Genomic DNA, 23,924 nt, shown 5'->3' on the forward strand with positions numbered 1-23,924 from the left:
GGACCTGATCCCAGCTTCCCAACAACTCCCAACACTCTTTTCTAAGATCAATAGATTTCTCAGAAATAGGCAAAATGTACAACTTAGTCCTGTCGTTGGGTCATTTACAATATGTTCACATACAACTGAAAATATTCTAGCCTGAGGCTTGTCATTTCAGTGTGATGTTTCAACATACCAATAAGGCCTAGCTGACAGGAATGAGTCGGGCAAAACTGCAGCCGTCATATAAGTAAAATATTTTTGAGTACAGCGTAAAAGACTAATCAAATAAATAAATAAATAAATATTTTTTTCTTTTTTTTAGTAATGTGACATCAGTTATCACAGCCAATCAAGTTTTCTCTCTGTGACAGCTGGAAATGACAGCCAAACAAGATGACATTAAGGGATAAGATTACAACATAGGTTATTTGCATACTCATCTTTCCTTGCTTCCTGAAATCTCCTGCATTCACTGTAGTCTTCAAAACAGATTCAGAATTTAGACTGTATAATTCTCAGTCAAGGATTTATATAGAAACAACTGATATGATTGGGATAAAATATTTATTTATTTATTTATTTATTTGACTGGTGTTTTACGCCGTACTCAAGAATATTTCACTTATACGACAGCGGCCAGCATTATGGTGGGAGGAAACCAGGCAGAGCCCGAGGGAAACCCACGACCATCCGCAGGTTGCTGGCCGGGACAAAATAAAAATATTCCAAGGACATATACCTCTCGTACTGTTTCAGAAATAACTGGTGTGGTAATACATGCAATAAAGTCACATGCTCAGGGTTAAACAGTTTGTCATTTTTGTATCATTCCAAGACAGTTGCAAGCCGCTAATGCATGCTTACAGAGAAGACCTATGAGACTGGAGTTTGGTTTGGAATCTGTTCCCTGTTAGAATTTGGGGTTTGGCATGTAAGGGTTTCAGTGAAGGGGAGGTGGGGGAGTTTAGGAAATGAATGTAGGTGTTAAAAGGCAGCTATTACTTAGCAGACAGACTGGCTGCCTTTGAGAAGTTGTCTACAGCTGCCAGTGTAAATGACCAGTGGTCAAGCCATCAATCACTGACCCATCACACTGACCAACTGTCACTGTGTCTTAATACTTCCTCCTGGCCCTAAAGATGTAAAGAGGGACGCCATCATGGGTATATCCAGTCAGATAGTGTAAATATTCATAAAGTTTTTCCTGTTTTAGCTGTGACCATTAAGCAGGTGTATTTTGACATCACATCTTTTAATATGGGCCAAAAACATGGTAAGGGACCAGCATACAACACCACATGAAATACTCTCCTGGAGTGGGGGAAGGGTTAGGGGATTACCCCTTTTAGTGACTTGCATGATTGTTTCTTTTTCTTTTTTACAGCTTTGAACTAAGACAATTTTATTTTACACTTTTCACAATTCTCACACTTTCTCAGATACGAAATCTAATCAATCTCTATTATCGAAATTTCTGACATGTCAGGGAGTTTTTTTTTTATCACTGTTACTCAAGAAAGTTCCATAGACTTTCCTGATTGTATGCATGTTACATAGACTTTCCTGACTGCATGTATGTTACACAGACTTTCCTGACTGACTGCATGTTCCGTAGACTTGCCTGACTGCATGCATGTTACACAGACTTTCCTGACTGCATCCATGTTACACAGACTTTTCCTGGCTGTTCCATAGACCTCCCTCAAGACAGGGAAGCAATTATCAATACGTGAGAAGAACATGAAAAGTTGATGAGATCTTATGCTAGCTTTCCTGTGCATAAAAAGAACACAATCACATCCAACACATGCCATGAAATAACAAACACACTGATTTTCCTGTGTAAGATATACAAGGGTACATGTGCACATCAGGAATTCATTATAGCTTAAAATATTTTTGATTTCCAAGGTAAAAACATAAATAAATGATACTCATAGTTTCCCCACCTTACAAATAAATTTCTCAAGGTCTGACCCTCTCTTGATCTCTGTTGTGGAAAGGAAACAGACTTTATATTTAGACAAGAGGAGCATTTTATATAAATTTCACAGATATTGAAGATTCACTAGATCATATACCATATCATTTCGCCACTTTGTTTCATCAGACAGGCTCTTCCAAAAACAAGGCCACGCTATTAATTGTCTGTTTATTTCATCAGTCCGGAGTTGATAAAGCCCACCACAGCTGGTAAGATCAAGATGTTTATAAACTTGCCTATCAGTTCTCTGGAGTTATCCACCCTTGTTTTACAACACTGCAGATTGTGTATATACCAGCATAGGATTCATTCACCCAGCAGATATGCAAAGGCACGGCATGATGTTTTGGGTTATCTCTCTTGGGTGGAGAAAATAGAACATTATAACAGAAACCGGAGAAGTGCACCATCCCTTTGATATGCTGTTATATATTTTGAAACTCATTCCTACGGACCACCAGCACCCATTCAGCATCATCTGGTGTCTGAGAGATAAAAATTTTTGGCACTTGCACTTTTAAGTCACAAATATATTTATTTATTTATTTGATTGGTGTTTTACGCCATACTCAAGAATATTTCACTTATACAACTGCGGCCAGCATTATGGTGGGTGGAAACCGGGCACAGCCCGGGGGGAACCCACGACCATCCGCAGGTTGCTGGCAGACCTTCCCACATATTGCCGGAGAGAAGTCACAAATATAAATTCTCTTCACTCAGCTCTTAAATCTAACTCAGTTGTTAGTATTATTTCAGTTCCTGTACAATATTAAAATGATATACACAGAAACTCAAGCATTAAATGTAATTTAAGCAAACAAAGCTATGGATTCTTTCTCCCCCCCCCCCCACTTTCACCCTCTATCTGTTACCTAATACAAAGGTAAGTAATTAGTTGTGAACTGTCATGTGTTCTGTCCTGGTGACCTTTGACATGTCAATCACTTTAAAATCCAGGTGAGAAGGTTAATGACCTGTAGCACCTGCCTTACCTGTGAACAGCAGGTGCACTACTTATCACACTGCCTGGTGGCTCCATAACAAGATTTGGATTAAGTAAATCAAACAATAAAAAAACTCTTGAAAATCTTATTAAACCTGCCTGGTAAGAAAAAAATAAACAAACAATTGTGTATAGCACTACGGGCAGGTTCTCTGTCTCTATGTCTCAGCTATATAAACCAAAAGCTTTTTTTATGGGATTTAATATATATGGCTTTAAAGTGCCTTTGTTTGCCTCAAGTTGACTGAGACATCCATGTGTAAGTACAGCACTGGGTTCAGGTGCTTTCACACTGAGAAGTCAATCATGCATATACAACATTATTATGGCTCTTCATTTGACCTACAGCCTTATCAATTTCAACTGATGTTTTATAGCCAGAATAAATGTTATATCAATGTTGGAGAAAGGTATAAAAAAAATGGAACTTGAAAATTGTGGAAAATGTACAGGTAGACCAGGTAGACAATCTTTACCTCTTGCAGACAAATTTACATATCGAAAAGTCTTGAAAAGCAGGAAAATCATGAAAACCATGATGGTAAGACAAAATAAAAAAATGGATTTTCAGTTTCATTTTTATTCAAAATTTGGATTTTTTGGTGTCAACATAAAACACAAAATAAAATCAGTATTGTTTAACTTGAGCTTCCATGCAGATGAAGATTTGAAAATTACGGAGCACCTATCATTATTTAAACTCATGATTCCTTCAAAAACATAATGATGAGCATTTTCATCAGTGTTTAACTCTTATAATTTTTCAAAAAATGAAATGTATTTTCATTACAACTTGATTTTAACCATTAGAATTCCATTAAAATCTTCATTTTTATCACCTCTGTTAAGCCATAGGTTCATAAACCCTACAAGCGTCATAAACCTTTCCAAGTAGTTCCAGTATGGCTTTTATAGCTCTCCTAAAATTCCACCTCTTCCTTTCTCTTACCCTAAACCAGACAAGCCCATGGCTCCCCAGGGGATTGGCAGACTTCAAAGCACAAGGGTGCTGTCCTGTAGCCACCATTTAGGCTTCCCACTGTCTTTGTGGAACTTCATTCACCCTGTTTGTACATTTAACAAAGGGAGCACTTCCCTTAGTTGTCCCTGTCTTATAATGGCAGGTGGCTTTTAAACCCAAGAGGCCAAGTGACCTGGCTATCCCCATGACACCCACAGCTGTGACTGGCTACAGCTTAGGGCTTGACCATTCAAGATCTGTCTGGTCAGCTTGGCACAGCTGTAAGCCTACATGTGTATATACACACCCACATATACATTGCACAAGCCAAGGAGTTCAGTACTGTTACTTGCCAGGCTGGCAATTGCCTTGCATATAGCACATTGCAGAACCATCCAGATTTACCCCAAGGATCAACATACTTCTTATAATTAATATCCCTGTGCTGATGATGATCAAATGAAACTAGGCACCAAGGACACATACTGGTCTTTTAATTAAGAGACCATATCATTCTAAGTGAGCTCTGTTACTGAGGTACCATGGAGGAGTTAAGACTGCCTTGCCCCTCGGACAGCCTAAACCTATCACACTGGTTGGAGATCTTGGACAACTTCAATGATGATACTGGTAGGCATGAACTGATACCAATAACTTGCTTCATTGTCCAGGTGTACCGTTCAAGCACACTGCTACAAACTGGATCAGTTGAATTTAATTTGTGTATCAATTTATGTATTTGTTGGATAACTTTTTTTTATATGTATGTATATATATAGATATATATATGATGGTTGTTTCACAGTATGCATAGACTTATCAGCATGTCCAATGGAGAACTTTTTGACAGCACTATAGTCACACAAATTTTGTTCACCCTTGTCTGTGCATCCTTTTTACTTGTGCCTGACTTACATAAACACATTGGTGAAAACACTGTCCAAATAACATGGAAATATTCTTGAGTACAGCGTAAAACACCAATCAAATAAATAAATAAATAAATAACATGGGAGTTAATACACAACTCTGCGTCATGGCATAATAAGTCTAAAATCAAGATTTGTTGATGTTCACAATTTATATATGCCATGCACATCCATCTGTTGTCTTACATACTGTCATGTCTGGTTATTATCAGCCCTACTTCCCTGAATATCGTCCAGTATTGTCCATTTCCCTATACCTTCTCATGTTATCTTTCACCTGGTCATCTGCTTTCCCCACACTCATACGAGTAAAGTGCCCAGATGTCCGTGGTCTCGAATACCTTAATTCCGGTTATCTTTCACCTCGTCATCTACTTGCCGTTGTGAGTGAAGTGCCAGAGAGTGCACAATAAGGCAACTCTTTCCAGCCCACTTTACAGAGCAGTCCAAAAACCATGGCATTCAATCATCAATAATGCCAAAAAAGAAACTGCTGTACTTTCGTTTTTGTACATTTAAAAAATGTGCCACGAACTAATTGTATTTGTTGTCATTGTAGGGTATGAGAGCCACAGCAGCACAATGTTCACAGAGACCCTGAGTACCAGACAGGAACTGGTCGAACATCTCGACACAGAGCCTCTTTACGATTATCTCAGACAACATGGCGTGCTTGACGAAGAAGTGGAGAGCAAGATACGTGAGGAGAAATCTCAGGCCGACCGCAACATAGCAATCCTACAACATCTGGACAGCCATGGAAACATAGCCATTGGTCTGTTCATCAATGCACTTCGCCAATCAGGTCAGCTCCAGTTAGCTAGTTCTCTGGATGTGACCAATCGGATTCAACCTATTTATGGCACTGGCTATTGGCAGAAACCCAGGCATAAAGGTAAGAACAAGGTCGTAATTAGGTTACGAGACCAAGATAGGTCATAACTACGAGACATAACAATAGGTCATAACCAAAAACAATCTAAGAACAAAGTTTGTTGTCATATGATTGAAACATTGTTAAATATGACGTAAAACCTCAAGTATACCTTCTAAGAACAAAGCTGTAACTTAGGATAAACTTAGTTGCTTTCAACCTTGCTATAGAGTACTATGTCTTGTCCCACAAGACACCTGCCACAATTCCACTGCCATAGCAACCACACTATTTCTACACCTTACATCACTGAATGATTTGACTGTAGGTTTATCACTCTCTGTGGCTTCTCCTCAGCTTCATTCACCTGAACAATGTTTTTGGACGGAAGAATTTTTCAGAAACGCACAGATTCAGTACTTGTTTACACCTTTAATTACCTTTCCGCTTTCCCTGACAGGACAAATTGCTGTAGAGATCCAAGTGCTGGCTGTGAAGACTGTCCTCACCAAATCCTCCAAATCCAAAGATGACCCAGATGGAACAGACCAATCAGAACGGGACCATGACAACACAATCGACCAATCAATGGACAGGTGGATCAGCGTGGAGGATGTGCGGCATGCCATGGAAACAGGGCCATGTGGGCTGTCTCCACGAAGCAGAGCGTACTACAAATCCTTTGAGAACATGACCATTCTGGAACAGCCTGAAGACAGTCCGAGTCCACGGGCTCACAAAATTCAACAGTTCGCTTATGAAGAGGATGAAAATGAAGGGAAGAAGAAGTCGTGTTTCTGTCTGTGTCTCCCAAAGTTATTTGGCCACAAGAAGAAAGACAAAGAGCAGCAGCGAAAAACCCAGCCTATTGATGCTAGGAAACCATCCAGTGCTTACGAGCATTCACGTTCTCCAAGCAGAACATCCAGACAGAGCATTCCAAGCCGGCCAATGTATCCCGGCCGAAAAGGTTCCAGTCAGATGAACGGCTCCAATCTGGAGAGTAACATGGTGGCCAAGAAAAACAATATAAATCAGCAGAGAACTGAAGAGAACCACAACCTGCTGGAAGACCAGAACAAGTGGAAGGAGAAATCGGAGGACATTCTTCCAACTGAGACCAATCCGTCTGCAGATGTCAGTCAGACAGATGTCATAGACGGCATTGAGCAGTGGATCAGCAGTGTGGACATTCTCAAGGATGCCTCGCGCAGATTCTACACGCTGTTTGATAACACAGACGGCTCTCCTTACACTCAGCTTTTGAAATATTTCGAGCAAGAGCGGGGGCTTCTGACCTTGGAGACACACACCAATGACAGACTAGTTGTGGTGACCATTTGCATGACTAAGGCACAGCTGGACAAACTGAGACTAGACTTTGACAACAGTTCCTTACACAGTGACCTTGAAAACTACCTGGTGACCCCTAAAGTTCTGGAAGTCGTTGGGGTCAGCGGGGTGCAGCTGGATGTACGGATAGCAGAAGAACAGTTCACACTGGTAGAACAGGAACTCAAGTAAAGGGAGACAATTCTGGTGTGTCTGGTGCGTGACAGCATCACTGATGCTGAAAAAAAAATGTCTGCAGCTAACTTAATGTCCACTTGTATGTCAAACATGTGCACAAACTGTTGATGCTGTAAGAAAGCTGCTTGACCATGACCTTGTGAAATACCAACAGTGTGGAATATATGCTGCCTGAAAAACCCCAATGATAAAGCCAGCATCCCATGGAAACGTTCCCTGTATATATCAATTTGTTTTAGATGCCACACAACATACATGGTAATACTTACCACTGGAAGACTGAGTTGATATTTTGTGGTAGCCCACAACATACACACAATGTCTATCGCATTCTTTGGAAGCTGAACCTTATAAACATAGTACTATGTGAATCACATCCTGTTTTATTAGAAACAAGAGTATTCACTTGACATGGATACCAGTTTCCTGGAAGTGGAGATTTCACACAGTAAAGACTACCTTCTGTGAGGGATCTGAAAGGAGCGTGACAAAAATGCCTTTGACTTGCCAAGATTTACCTTTTCTTGGAAATGCTGATGCTACAAAACTGCTTTCCCATGAAATCGTTCCATGGATCACACTTAAGAGCAGCCATAGTCTGAGCCAGTGTCTAAAGATTGGCTATTAACATTTTTTCTCAACACCAAATCAAGTATCTGTGATTCTGAACATGATGAGATGATGTGCTATTTTAACAAATACTACATCCAAATGGAATACTGTGGTAGGATTTTGATTATCCTGGTGCTGCTATTAGGGTGGAGTGACCGGGGTTTGATTACAGGACATACTCTGCCTATGGAAGCCCAAAGGCCTGTAGAGCTATTTGCATGCAATGATTCTTGTTCTTCATATGTTATGCTTTGTGAATGACATTTCAGGAATGAAATGAAACAAAATAATAGTGCTATTGTGTTGGCTTTCAGTGTTGAAAATCAGGCCTTCAATTCACATAAAATGTGTTTGTGCATGCAGCTATAAGGTTGACGCTATTCGCGATGCTATTGCAGGTGCAGTTGCTCTGTATCTAAAAGTGTGAAGACCGAACAATGTAAAGAAATGATCACACATGTGAACGATGTGACCTAAACTCTCGCCTTGAAAATTGCACTTTGGAGGCCAATAAATTTAATAATGTACCAGTTAACGTATGTTTGAGGATAAAACTTTCACAAAGAAGGTAGTATCATCCCACCTTCCAAGCAAACATCAAAGTACCTTTCTAAGATTAACAAAAAACTGAAAATAAGGCAAAATGTGCAATTTAGTAATGTCAAAAGTTTAGGTCATTTACAGTGGAGTTGAAAATGTGCCAGAATATTTTTTGATGTGCTTCCAATTATATGTCTTGCTTACAGCTGCTAGAGTGGAATTTAAAAATGTCTTTTTTCCGGGACTGATCCTTTTTCCACAATTATAAATTGGAGAGTTAGCAAGAGAAGGTATCTACTTACAGCTCTTTTTAATACCATTGAGGGACGGCCTTATTTTATATACACGTACTATTTATTTTTAAACGATTGAGCAAGCATAAAGTTCAAATACATCATTAACTTACCACTCATTTATGAACACACTGAAGCTATCTGAACACAACACACTCATTCAAACAAATTTTGCTGCCAGTATACATTAGACATGCCATATAATACATGCCTCCATACGTCAATTAGCATTCCCTTTAATGACAAAGTTTTTATATTGCAAATTGCAATCTTGTATTGTGCATGTGCACCCACACCACATGAAAAATATTTTTTACACGCTTTTTTACAATCTTTTTTAAATGACACTTTCAAATTAAGAAAACAACAAATATTCCTTTGGTAAAGATCTGCGATCTTTAAATAATTTGTTCGGTAAAAAAAGCTGTCATTAAGTAGTATATGAGCACACTGATGCAGCCAAAAACTATACTGACAGGTGCAAACTTTTGTATCCAAAAATACAATCTAAGAGCCCAAATTTTAAGGAAATAAGTCATTTTACTTTATAACCCTGCATAATTGTGACACCTTTGCCAAAGTGAAAAAAAATATGTTTTTAAATACTTTATTTTTACTAAATGGCATATTTACCTGGGTGTATAAGTAACACTGCTAGTTCAATACTTGTCATCCATCATTGTAATCATAGAGTAATTGTAAAAAACACTGTACATTATTGTTCCACACAAATACATATACACCTGTATATACATACAAATACATTATTAACACACACATACATTGCCAATAATTTATGAAAACTTTTATTTGTTTTATCATTCTTGTTGTGTCTAAAAGAATGCAATGCACGACTGATTATTATTTTTAAAAATTTCAACCACATATATACAGAAAGAATTTCAGTCATATATGAGAGTTGTGATTTAGTACTTTTGTGAATATTTATTTTGTACTTGTGTTGCATATTATTTAAAATTGCCACAAATTTTGTAGAAATATTTTACGCCTTGACAAATTTTATTTTAGGCCTGCAGAATAGTGTATATTGCTGCAAAGAAAACATATTAGGGCATACTTTGTGTAGCACTGGCAAGATACCGTTTCGCAAGGAATCCATCTGGATTTACAGCTACGCATACAAACGCGTTGCAAACCAGCTTCACCCTAAAGAAAATGAACAATTCAATCTCCAAACTTTCCATTGATTATAATGGTGCATATTATTCACTCCTCATGCATCATACCTGCGTACATGGGGTGATATTTTTGACTCATGTGTGACATTTTGCTGCATTACATGCATGTGTATAAAATGCCCTTTTACATGCAAAAAGGTTGTTTGTTTAAGGTATATATTTTGTGCAAACTGCCAAATATTTTTTTTTTTGCTGAAAACACATTTGTAAGTGTAGCAGGGTGATATATAACCTCCAGGCTGGAACAAATTTCCCTTTAGTCTAGTCGTAGAAGCATGAACTCAAAGATCGCTGGTTCAAATTCCCAGCTGGTAAGCTCTGTCACATTAGCTAAAATGCAGTCTATTTTTATCATATTTCTCTTCGAAAATGTCCTATAATGCACATACAACACTACTGGTAGATCAAACACCTTAAGTTAATTTGGATGAATCATTTTCATTCGTTTAGAAATTAAGTCTCAAAGCTTAACAATCATCCATTATTTACATACATGTATGCTGCCTCACTCAAAACTGTGTGTGTAGTCTTATATATTCCAACCTAGTATGCATACCGGTACTGGTGAGTGTTCTAATGAAAGAGCACCTCCCGACTAGCTTTATAGGGGCAATGTTTGTCCGGATGGTTTCAAAGGGAGGTAACTGTGTGTGAACTCAGCTGCATGCTTACCCAGGCTGTGTGAATCAACATTGTCAGATGTGGTACAGCAGTGAAAGCAATAAAAGTTGTGAATAAGTCTACATTACACTGTTGCAGTTGTTTTTTTTTTCTACTTCCTTTTTTTTTTAAATCCTTGCAATCTTAGTAAAATCAATCTTCCTTGAAAAATAAAACGGTGAAATCACCACATGTATTTGTTAACTGTTTCAATAAAAGCTGGAATTGTGTAAAAAAAACTCCCAATATAAAATTTATTTATCCCCGAATCAGGGTTCGCAATTGTGAAAGAAAGTGTTCTTAAGGACCTACCTGTAAACCTCGTCACCAGACATTCTCCCCAGGGTCACCATATAGGCCCCGAATCTGAAGGCCCCACCATACAGCATGAAAATGATGCCTTGAGAGAACGCAAATGCCAGCGCATACACCAAGGCCTGCTTCAGGTTTTCTCTGCAACACAGGTAGACATGTTCATGTAGCTCTCAGCAACATGTCTGATCATATCCGATTTATATTTATCTTATTCAAATGTTGTTTAATGCTATATTTTTTAAAGGCCTCTTTTTTTTTTTTACTTACATACATGTACAATGGTGCATAGAATATTATGGTTACCTGGATAAACCATCAACCTACAGCAACTTACAGGAATACTGGCAAAGTGATGACGTGCAAATTAGTCTTCAGGTAAGACCAAACCAGATAGCGCTGTCAATCACTTACTGCCACTGAAGCCCCAAGAACAACGCAAGCAGGGGAATCCTGAAAATCCTCCGTCTGAGAATGGTATTGAACTTTACAATAGTGAATATGTCACCTATCATGAACATTATGACGGTTTCTTCTGGTTTTGCCTGGTTTGTCCATAGAAATGGTCTCCAATGAATCCTACAGACTGTGCAATTGGCAGCATCGACTACTTATTGTCACCCTGGCCCCACAGAGACAGTAGACGAATTTACAAATTCACTGTCCACGATGATGTCTGACCCTGCACCTTCTGTGTCCTAGCAATTGCTGAAGAAGCCCAAGGTCTGGTATTGGCGCAAGGTAAATCCTAAAGAACTTCATGACAGACCACACAGAATACATAATCATAAACTTGTCAAAGCCTAACTGCCACCAAGATCCTGAGAAAGGCACAAGGCGGAAATTTTGTTCGAGGTTGAGAATGAACCAACACCGTGTGTGTTAATTGTAGCCAATGAAACACAAGCATCTTATCGTCTCTACGGAGACCAAATCACAGGATGATTTACTTTGTAATACCTAATTTCCTCAAAAAATGCAGAACATAAGAGAAATATTCTTAAGGACAGCATAAAACACCAATGAAATCAATAAATCAATTCATAATGAGTTATAACGAAGAGCCGTGTTAAATCCGTGATGCTTACTTGTAAGGTTTTTGTAGGAAATTGGAGTACTTGTCATAGAAGTGTAACTCCTTCGTCAAGGACTGAACCGTCTTTACGTTGTCAATGGCTTCACTAGCAATCTGCAACAACAACATAATACTGAATATAGCCGAGTCTAAAACATCAACATATTGAAGATTGCTGAACCTAATCACTCACTGCATATATATATATATATATATATATATATATATATATATATATATATATATATATATATTATATATATAATATAACCATATATATAATCACTGACTGCATATATATATATATATATATATATATATATATATATATATATATATATATATATATATATATATTCACTTTTTACACTGAGAAACATCAAAACTCCACACCCCAACCCTAAATTTTTCTGACACGAAATTAATCAAAATTGTCTGAAATGACCCTATAATATGGATGAATCAATCGGAATTTAAGCAAAATGCATCACTTGAAAAATACTGAACCTTAGTTAAGTGAAATACAGTGTATATATATATATATATATATATATATATATATATATATACATGTATATGTATTTCATTGGTGTTTTGTACAATGATCAAGATTCTGTCAGTTATAAATGTTTGGCTGTGGTCATGTCTATGACCCGTGGATGAAACCAGAGTGCATATACCCTCAGAAAAAAATGATCTCTGCTGTACTACAGGAAAGGTACTGATTCGTCTTGGAAAAGGCTTTAATTCAGCCACTTTTTCTGGAGGTAAAGGTATTATAAGTGGATTAATTCTCACCTTCCCTGCATCCTCCATCAGTCCTGAGTCTCTCTTCTGGTTACCTTGAACAACCCTCATCTGTATGAACCCTGACAACATGAGTCGCAAAATTAGTGGATCCAATGTATATGCTTTATTCTGGTCGAACTCTTGAGGACTAAATAGGGACATGAAATTTGTTAACCAACATGGAGCCTGAAATTTAACCAACATCTGATATTTTAGTCATAATGGAACCTGTTAACCAAACGGCAGATTTTTCAGCTGCAATGGGTCTGTTAACTAAACGGCAGACTTTCCAGCCACAATGGGTCTGTTAACCAAGCAGCAGACTTTTCAGCCACAATGGGATCTGTTAACCAAACGGCAGACTTTCCAGCCACAATGGGGTCTATTAACCAAACTGCAGACTTTTTAGCCACAATGAGATCTGTTAACCATGCAGCGGACTATTCAGCTGGAATGGAGCCTGTTAACCAAACAGCAGACTTTTCAGTCACAATGGGATCTGTTAACCAAGCGGCAGATTTTTCAGCCACAATGGGGCTGTTAACCAAGCAGCAGATTTTTCAGCCACAATGGGATCTGTTAACCAAACTGCAGATTTTTCAGCCACAATAGGATCTGTTAACCAAGCCGCAGATTTTTCAGCCACAATATGGTCTGTTAACCAAGCGGCAGACTTTTCAGCCACAATGGGGTCTGTTAACCAAACCACAGATTTTTCAGCCACAATAGGATCTGTTAACCAAGTGGCAGACTTTTCAGCCATAATGGGATCTGTTAACCAAAGCGCACATTTTTCAGCCACAATGGGAACTGTTAACCAAGCAGCAGACTTTTCAGCTACAATAGGGTTTGCTAACCAAACAGCAGATGTTTCAGCCACAATAGGATCTGTTAACCAAACGGTAGATTTTTCAGCCACAATAGGATTTGTTAAGAAACCAGCAGACTTTTCAGCCACAATTAGACCTGTTAACCAACAACTGACATACCTGCTATAGCTAGGATAGGGACTGTCCCCATCACAACCAGACTCAACTCCCAGCCAAATATAAATGCAATCACCAGGCCTGCTACTAAGCTTACTGCCGATTGGATAATGGTGGCCAATCGAATGCCAGTTGCCTGCGAGAATGGAAAACAATGCTTCATTGATAATGTATTTCTTTGTAACTTTTGATAGATTGAACAGTCTGATGTTGAAGAAGATACATGGCTACACAAATGCTATTCACTTTAACTGCATGTAGAGCAGGGGAACATTTTGTGATGAATGTAAAATTTCGTCCATGACTGAACTGCACATTTTCCATGCTATTAAGACTTTCATTTACTGTAAAAAGGCATTTTGAAGTTTTATTTAAAAGGGTGGGTGATATCCTATGAAAAATGAAATGAAATTTTAAATGAAAATTTTAGGACATTTACTGTGTTTTTATTATAAATGCTTTATAAACGTTACATGCAAAAAAAGAGCAGAAGACAACTGGGTACAATAAGTTGTGCTCATCCATTAATGTAACAGTCACTCACATTCTTGACCATGGGTGCGTCTGTAGCCAGTCGGGTGGTCAGTGCCCCTGTGCTGTGTTTGGGGTCATCAAACCAGCCAATGTCTTGGCGAATGATGTTCTGGAAAGTCTTCAGTCGCAGCCTCATTGTCAGTCTCTCACCCGAGTTTCCAAACATTGTCGACTGCATGATTGAGATAACAGAGCAGATATCAGGTGCAATGAAAGTACATACACATGTCTTTTAACCAATCAGAAAGCTAATCTAAGTGCTACATGGTAATTTCATAACTGCATCATTTTATGCATATCACAACGGTACCTTCTCAATAATTACAGACTGTTGCTAATTCAGACACACTGAAAGTATGTGGGTAGATCACAGAAGTCTCCCGTGAAGATATCAGACAACATATATCAGGCACAGATATATTACATTTGGACATCTTTGGTGATCAACATCCAGTTGTGTGTAGGAAGGTCTGGCTGCAGCCTGCGGATGGTCAAGGGTTTCCCTCAGGCTGTGCCCAGTTTCCTCCCACCATAATGCTGGCCGCCATTGTGTAAGTGAAATAATTTTGAGTACGGCGTAAAACACCAATCAAATAAATAAATAAAATAAAAGCCAACATCAAGTCCACAGCAAATTAGTACACTTCTGTAACCATATGACACACAGCCTATCAGACAACAGACACAATGCTTAATAGTACACTTCCGTAACCATATGGCACATAATCTATTAGACAGCAGACACAACGCACAATAGTACACTTCTGTAACCATATGGCACATATCCTATCAGACAGCAGACACAATGCATAATAGTACACTTCTGTAACCATATGACACATAACCTACCAGACAGCAGAAAACAATGCACAATAGTGCACTTCTGTAACCATGTGACACATATCCTATCAGACAGCAGACACAATGCATAATAGTACACTTCTGTCACCATATGACACACTGCCCGTCAGAGAGCAGACATAAAGCACAATAGTACACTTCTGTAACCATATGACACACAGCCTGTCAGACAGCAGACACAATGCGTAATAGTACACTTCTGTAACCATATGACACATAACCTATCAGACAACAGACACAATGCCTAATAGTACACTTTTGTAACCATATGACACATAACCTATCACACAGCAGACACAACGCACAATAGTACACTTCTGGAACCATATGACACACAGTCTATCAGACAGCAGACATAAAGCACAATAGTACACTTCTGTAACCATATGACACACAGCCTATCAGACAGCAGACACAATGCATAATAGTACACTTCTGGAACGATATGACACATAACCTATCAGACAGCAGACACAAGGCACAATAGTACACTCTGTAACCATATGACACATAACCTATCAGACAACAGACACAACGCACAATAGTACACTTTTGTAACCATATGACACTTAACTTATCAGACTGCAGAAATAAGGCACAATAGTATACTTCCATTTAGATAAGACATAACTTATCAGGCAGCAGACTTAATATACTTCTGTAACCATATGTCACATAACCTATCACACAACAGACACAATATCACAATAGTAAACTTCTGTAACCATGTGGCACATAACCTATCAGACAGCAGATACCAAACATAACAGTACACATTTTGTAACCATGTGTCACATATTCAGCCACTGCAACTGTGGTCAGCATTATGGTGAGAGGAAACCAGGCAGAGCCTAGGGGGAAACCTACAACCCTATACTAGCTCCTGTCAGACTTTCCCATGTATGACTGGAGAGGAAGTCAGTATGAGTTGGACTAGAACTCACAGCAACTGTGTTGGTGAGTGGCTCTCTGGGCCACTGTGCTGTATTAGCACAATAACCACTAGGCCACAGAGGCAGATGACATGTACCTATCTTAGCAAAACTTTTTTTCATGTTTTTGGTGGAACAAAAGAACAGTAAAGACTACAAGAGAGTTCCAAACAAGGATTATATACCTGGATAGAATTGGCTAAAAAGTTTACACCACCTAAGGCCACAAACATCAAGCTCCAGAAGGTAGCAGAACTTCTCATCTCTTCTCCAGTCTTTTGGAAAACCTGTCCCAGAGATGCAATAGAATGCATTACTATATTACAAACACTCTGCTAATGTTACACATTCAGGCTGACGTGACAGTGAATATGTCACACTGTCAAGACATGGAATAAATGTAACAACGGATAAGTTACACTGTCAACACATGGAGGTAAAGTAACAATGGATATGTTACACTGTAAACACATGCAGGTAAAATGACACTGGATATGTTACACTGTCAACACATGGAGGTAAAGTAATAATGGATATGTTACACAGTCAATACATGGAGGTATATTCTGCTAATGTTACACTTTCAGGTTAACGTGATAGCGAACATGTCACACTGTCAATACATGAAATAAATGTAACAATGGATATGTTACACTGTCAAGAAATGGAGGTAAAGTAAGAATGGATATGTTACACTGTCAATACATGGAGGTATATTCTGCTAATGTTACACTTTCAGGCTAACGTGATAGTGAATACGTCACACTGTCAAGACATGGAATAAATGTAACAATGGATATGTTACACCGTAAAGACATGGAATAAATGTAACAATGAATATGTTACACTATCAACACACAGAGGTAAAGTAACAATGGGCATGATGGATATTCCACAGATATTACAACGTTCATAGATATGTTAGACGATCAAGACATTGGTTACTGAATATGTAAACTGTTAACCTGTCACTAATGGCTACACAAGTCTGTGCAGTCATGTTTCACTGGAAAGATGTTGTTACTGAGTGAACATGTCCACTGTTTCATTTAAAAGACATTTTCTTGCTGGACAAGTGGGTATCCAATGTTACATCCATAAAATGAACAGTAAGATGTGTCCTGTGGGATCCTTCTTCAAACATAAGGATACTGTGACAACAACTGCTACTTTACATTGAATGTTAAGGCTTCATGAAGAAATTTAGCTGTTTCTCATGCAGAAAGATAAGGCTTCTTCACGCAGGAAGTTAAGGCTTTTTCATGCAGAAAGATAAGGCTTTTTCGTGTGAAAAGTTACCGGCTCGATAACACAGTTGGTAGAGCGTCTGCTTTGGGAATGGTAGATCAAGGCTCAATCCTGGGTTGAGTCATACCTAAGACCTTAAAAGAGGAAGTTGTAACTTCCTCACTTGGCATTCAGCATGAAGGGGATCGTGCAACGACTGGTTGACCTGTATCACAATAACGGCTCGCACGGGTCGGCTTACTTGCCTTTGGTAAGCCGTCTCAATGAAGCAGCACTAGGTAACAGAGTTGTGGAAATCTGTCCTGCAACAAGGAGGCACATTACATGCACCCAAAGGATTCCTTCGTCGTCCTATGTCTGAAAAATTGTTAAGTCAACGTTAAACCCAAGCACCCACTCACTCACTCATATGAAAAGTTAAGGTTTCTCTGGTTTACAACATGATCACTCAGTTTCTCACTCAGCTTTGTCATTTACCATAGTTACCTTGACAACTTCGCTGAAGAAAACAGCAAACAGCGGCATGGTACAGCCATTAATGGCAGCAGCTATACATCCCAACAGAACAAATGGCCATTCAGGTTTGTTTTCCTTGAACATTCTGCAAAAACCAGGCTTGTCCACGTCTTCTTCCTGAAACACAATACCAGTGTGAACAAGCAACCACATGGTTATGAGATTACCACAAGAGTGTTTGGTGTAAAGTTCATAGAGAAAAAAAAGACTACTTCTGATTTCAAGGCCTTCTATAAATTTATCACAGTCACAACTTTAACCTTTTCAATCCCTTTTCAGTGTGTCATGAGGCACTTTTCAGTGAAATTTATGCACACAATGATTATGAAAATGTTGCTATAAATGTCACTCAAGTGTCTTCATAAAACTGTCCAAATTATTTCTCTACACCCCATAGCTCTTTCAGAATGTTTTAAAATATTTTGTCGCAGAGGCGGCTGAAAAGATTGAAGAATTAAGGTAGGTCAAATAGCTACAGGTAAGTCACACCTGGTTCAATACCGTCCTCAGGCAGGGAATTTCAATTTTCATTTGACTGCTGGCCTTTGGTGGCAAGAAGCAGTCCGTGCACATTCCTCTCCTGTGTAGCCTTACATGAAGTTTGCTGATGATCAATCACCTTCCCCCAATGTAACATATTCTAATTCTTCAACCTTTCCAGCCGCCTCTGCGACCAATATTTTGAAACATTCTGAGGAGAAAGGTGTTTATTCAAGCACATTCTGAAGGCATTATTCTGTGCTGACTCATAAAATTATACTTTTTGTGAAGCCCTGAAACTGGCCAATCCAACCAATGCTGTTTTTTTCACCAACATCAAATTTTTTGTCTTAAAAATGTGCATTAGTTGCATTGAAAGTTGATCTTTTATATACAAAAGGGGGCGGATTCACCACAGCCCTTTCTGACTTCAGTAAAAATTTAAAAACCCTGTACGATGCTTAGTTTTTGTCACTGGAACTTGAAATTTGGAAACATTTGTCTGAAGATAACACTGATGAGGAGTACAAAATTTGAATCTCTGAAGCCCCAAAATAAGCTTTGAGATCTTATTTCAAATTTTGACTCGTGTCAGAAATGGCTTTGTAGAATTGGCCCCAACTTGGGGAATTAAGGTAGGTCACTGGTGGGAAAGTTGTCAGATTTAACGCGCAGCAGGCCTGTTGTTTATGAGGGAAACTCTTCCACTCATAACATATGACCATGTTTGTACAGTGTATAAGTGAGCAACTCTTCTGTATTACATTAAACAACCATGTTTGTACAGTGTATAAGTGAGCAACTCTTCAGTATTACATTAAACAACCATGTTTGTACAGTGTATAAGTGAGCAACTCTTCAGTATTACATTAAACAACCATGTTTGTACAGTGTATAAGTGAGCAACTCTTCAGTATTACATTAAACAACAACATATAAAAAATAACTTCTAGGGATGCCAGTTATCATGCACAAAACTTTGATCTGGTCACTCGAAAAAATATAAAAATGAAACAAAACAGGAAGAATTGTTTCCATGCTACCAAAGGCATATAAAGGCCCATGCGATTTCTCCTTATTTATCTATTTATTTCATTGGTGTTTTCCAATGCCGTAGCCATACTTTCACTCACATGAATGGTGAGGTTTATGGGTAGAGAAAATGATGTAATGAGGCATTTTTTCGTTTCCTTGATTTTCTGCAATGTCACTAATTCGAATCTGCCACATTTCACACCTTGAGCACACATAGGGTGGCCACAGAGCTTGAAAAACGTTCGAACATTTTGACTCCTGCCCATATTAGAAACACTGGTAGAATACTCACTTCTTCTTCAGCCACATTTTCCACTTTGGAAATTTTGCGTGACAGCTGACGTTTCAGAATGGCTTTCTCTTTCCGACTGCCTTGGCGACTAAGGGACCGCTTTACCAACCCTCTCTCCTCGGTAGTCTCTTCACCACCATCTGGGAAAACGGAAAAATGTGGTCCTAATTTAACATTCCGTAGTTCGTAGTTCAGAGGAAATTAAACCAGAGGAAATTAAACAAAAGGAAATAAAATATTATTCTTGGTGCTAAAATCACCCCTTTCTGGTAGGAAATCATCCTACTTTTAAAACAAACTTTGGCACACCTCTCTAAAATCATCAAAATGGTTCCAAATTGTTTAACTTATTCTTTCCATCATTTTAAGCAAGCGTCCCCAGGAACATGCATAAAATGAGATTTACCCTCATGATTTTCAGCTGCCTGTGGATTACTGTCTTGTTCAAACGTCTGAAGTGTGACCAGCTGATAGTATGCTCCTTTCTTTTCCATCAGTTCCTCATGTTTCCCTTCCTCAACGATCTGTCCCTCATCCAGCACGTATATCACATCGGCATTGCGTACTGTTGACAGGCGGTGAGCAATCACCAGAGTTGTCCTCCCCTGGCTGGCCTGCACAATAAACACAATCATCATCAGTTGTATAGCAATATGTCTTGACGAAGAAAAAAAAAATATGCAAGAAATATTAATACTGAAAATTAAATTCACAATAACATCTTTGAATCCAGGATTTCTATTTAATGCTTTAATTGTTTTAATGGTGTATAAAGCCCTACTCGAAAATCTGTCACAGTAAGGTCTATGGATAGAGAGAAATTTAAAAAAATTATTTACTTACTTATTTACTTTATTTACCTCATTCCTATTTTTTGCCGTACTCAAGAATATATTTGTCTTATACGACAGTGGTTGACATTATGATGAGAGGAAACTAGGTGCAGCTCAGGCAAAATCCACGTCCGTTTGCATACCAACACCACCAATACAATACCCTATACCACACATGTACACATATATATATATATATTACATGCATATAAAAGCATGCTTAAGCCATCATACAAGGTTACTTTGATGGTCAAAACATTAATCCACCACTCACCTTGTCCAGTGCTGCCTGTACAACTCCTTCACTCTCAGAGTCTAGAGCTGATGTGGCTTCATCTAGCAGCAGAATTTTGGGGTCTCGGACAAGAGCTCTAGCAATAGCCACTCTCTGTTTCTGACCACCAGACAACTGAGCTCCTCTCTCCCCAACAAGAGTCTGGTAACCCTGGTAACAGGAAAAAATTAACCAATCACATTGTGTGTGTGTGTGTGTGTGTGTGTGGTTGCACCTAGGCATGAAGATCTCTCAGCTACTCCTCTCCACGATGTTTACTTTTGTGTTTTAAAAATATATAGTGGGTTCGTTTACCCTACACTTTCGACGGTGATTAAAAACATGTGACGACTTTAGGCCGACTTGATCTGTCCTCTTTTTCCTCAAGAATACGTCCACTCGATCTGAGCTCTGCTGCTTCCAGAATCTCTCCCAGACCTTCTGAAGCCAGACTGAAAGCGACAGAAGATCTTCCAGAAGACTTCTTTTTTCAATTCCGAACACTAAAAATCAAGCTGACCTTCTTTACAGATTGTACAATGACTTTTTTTTCCAAGTGGTGGTCAAATTGTTTAAGTCTTCGACTGTCAGCGTTTGGTGAAATACTGTGTGTTCCACTGAGCTTCTGATTATTTACCACTTGAACACGTCATTAATCAGACAAAAAATTTGACAGAAGTTATTAATACGTATATTAACAGATCATTTACCTCAGGTAAAGCAGAGATGAAGTCATGAGCGTTGGCCATCTTGGCAGCCGCTATCACTTCGTCCATTGTCACGTTTTCTCTGCCCAACAAAATGTTCTCCTCGATGGTGCAGCCAAACAGAACAGGCTCCTGAGATACCACGCCTATCTTACGCCGCAGCCAGGCCACGTTCAGGTCCTGCAGACTGTGGCCGTCCAGGTAAATCTAGACAACATGTACAAGTACGCAATCAATGCTAAAACAGACACAAAATATACCATACCGTATCCAGTGAAGTTCCTTCTGATGAGCGCAGAATATAAACAACGGTTGTATATGAATATATAAGATGGAGCATCCTTGTCAGGGGACATTTTTTTAAAGGGTGCAGAGTATTAATTTTTACTAGTTGGTCATTGTTCTATTTTACTGTCAATGTTTTGTTCAATACACTATGGCCAACAAAAGGTCAATGACAACTTACACTAAACTACTGGATGATAATGGATAAATCCCCTCAGCAGCTTATAATGCTTTGGCCTTATTAATGACACCATTAATAGATAAGTATGCTTGGGATATTACATCACACTTAACAATTTTTCAGTAATATGACAATGGAGTGTCATAAGGTGCGTGTACATATACCATGTCTCTTTGTAGCAAGGTGAATCCATGCCACCAAAGTGCTGCCGCCACTGAAGTATCATACTGATAACACAAGGCAGGACATCACGCCCACATACGCAATACTGACACCGAGCCTATCGGTCCTTTTTACTTTTTCCTCTCAGTGCTGAGTGCAACAAGTACCGATTATAAAGTTTTCAGTACTTGAGCACCAAACATATTATTTTACTTTATTTGACACTAATTTTGGGGGAAATGTTTTGGGCAAATACATTAAACCATTGACTGGAAAGTGGTATGCCTGTACCATAATGGTTGCAGCATTACATCATTGTGGTGAACGTCTCTCTGGGTAATGACATCGTTTTACTGCACAGTGGGGCAAATCAATTTAACATGGGCTCGTAGATTCAATAATTTATAAAATCCATAACCGATCACTAGGGTGGATGTTAGAGGAGGTCAGGTGACTGAAGTCGTGTTTTGAGGAAAATTTTCATTGTTGTAAATACCTGGGAATATTCCAACGCACTGATTTGTCCCACTGTGCCACAAATCAAGGACACCATATCATAAAGGGAGTGAGTGAGTGAGTGCTTGGGGTTTAACGTTGTGCTCAACAATTTTTCACTCATATGACGACGAAGGAATCCTTATGTGTGTAATGTGCCTCCTTGTTGCAGGACACCACTTTCCACCACTTTTTTTATCTAGTGCTGCTTCACTGAGATGACCTCCGATGGTAAGTAAGCCACCCCGCCTGAGCCATTATACTGATACGGGTCAACCAGTCGTTGCACTATACCCTTCGTGCAGAACGCCAAGCGAGGAAGTTACAACTTCCTCTTTTTAAGTCTTAAGTGTGACTGGACCCAGAATTGATCCTGGATCTAGCACTCCCGAAGCGGACGTGTCACAAACGGACATCACCAGTGTGTTCTCATGTCAGAAACTCCTGTGTTGTGCTACTTTCACAAAACTTAAGTAAGTCATATTTCTCGTCACTTTTATTCGTAAAAATATGTTGTCTAGTTTTAGTGCCATAAGGTGTCATCATTTACAAGAAAAAAATGGATTTACCAAGTTTTGTGTATTCGTATTGCGGTATTTTTACAGGCATGCAGCCCTAACACTCCTCACAAGACCACACGTTAATCTCCAAACAACTTACAGATCCAGACACTGGGTCATAGAAGCGGAGGATCAGGTTTACACAGGTGGACTTGCCACAGCCACTGGAACCCACCAGGGCCACTGTCTGACCAGGCTTGATAGACAGGTTAAAGTTCTTCAGAACCTGAACAACAACAACAACAAGGTGAACAACAATTAGTCTAGCTCAAATGCATATATGTAAAACAGAAAAGTGGCAAAACAAATATCATAACGATTGGAAAACGAAACTAAATCATAGTAGGACTTACTATAATACAGACACACTGAAGTTTTTATTTCTTCAATTTTATTTGGCTGGTGATTATTGCTGCTGTCAAGAATTTGTCAAATGCTATTCTCAGTTATTTTCACCCAAAAGTACCATATTATTAATCTAAACAAAACATGAAATGTGTAGACTCAGATAGATTATTCTCGATCCCCCCACAAACCCCCACGAACACCCCCCCTCCCCGAACCCCCACGAACACCCCGCCTCCACCTCTCTATACATATGTAGACACATTTACCATGCCACAGAAATGTAAATGTATAGAGGTAGACTTATGAAACTGATTTAAATTAGGATTTGATTTATTTCTTTGTGTCTTATTTATTTATTTGATTGGTGTTTTACACCATACCCAAGAGTATATAACTTATATGACGGCGGCCAGCATTATGGAAAGAGGAAACTAGAAAAAGCCCGC

The 23,924-nt window shown here is 38.8% G+C and overlaps 2 protein-coding genes across 5 annotated transcripts in view; one reads left to right on the forward strand and one right to left on the reverse strand.

Annotated features, from left to right (window-relative positions):
- LOC135465862 (uncharacterized) overlaps positions 1-7,618 on the forward strand; it is a 33,602-nt gene extending 25,984 nt beyond the window's left edge. For all 3 annotated transcript variants that reach the window (XM_064743226.1, XM_064743228.1, XM_064743229.1), the window contains 2 exons: positions 5,425-5,760; positions 6,200-7,618. In XM_064743226.1, the coding sequence (XP_064599296.1) occupies positions 5,448-5,760; positions 6,200-7,263 (1,377 nt within the window). In that variant the 5' untranslated portion in view covers positions 5,425-5,447 and the 3' untranslated portion in view covers positions 7,264-7,618. The remainder of the gene's footprint in view (positions 1-5,424; positions 5,761-6,199) is intronic.
- LOC135465861 (ATP-dependent translocase ABCB1-like) overlaps positions 1-23,924 on the reverse strand; it is a 71,611-nt gene that overhangs the window by 38,884 nt on the left and 8,803 nt on the right. For both annotated transcript variants that reach the window (XM_064743224.1, XM_064743225.1), the window contains 12 exons: positions 23,231-23,356; positions 21,451-21,654; positions 20,741-20,911; positions 20,040-20,247; positions 19,634-19,773; positions 17,797-17,943; positions 16,248-16,349; positions 14,280-14,441; positions 13,739-13,871; positions 12,759-12,829; positions 11,974-12,074; positions 10,886-11,026 (listed from right to left, as the gene is read on the reverse strand). In XM_064743224.1, coding sequence (XP_064599294.1) covers positions 10,886-11,026; positions 11,974-12,074; positions 12,759-12,829; positions 13,739-13,871; positions 14,280-14,441; positions 16,248-16,349; positions 17,797-17,943; positions 19,634-19,773; positions 20,040-20,247; positions 20,741-20,911; positions 21,451-21,654; positions 23,231-23,356 — 1,706 coding nt within the window. The remainder of the gene's footprint in view (positions 1-10,885; positions 11,027-11,973; positions 12,075-12,758; positions 12,830-13,738; positions 13,872-14,279; positions 14,442-16,247; positions 16,350-17,796; positions 17,944-19,633; positions 19,774-20,039; positions 20,248-20,740; positions 20,912-21,450; positions 21,655-23,230; positions 23,357-23,924) is intronic.

The sequence above is a fragment of the Liolophura sinensis genome, chromosome 5, assembly GCF_032854445.1.
Source record: "Liolophura sinensis isolate JHLJ2023 chromosome 5, CUHK_Ljap_v2, whole genome shotgun sequence".
Taxonomy (NCBI): Eukaryota; Metazoa; Mollusca; class Polyplacophora; order Chitonida; family Chitonidae; genus Liolophura; species Liolophura sinensis.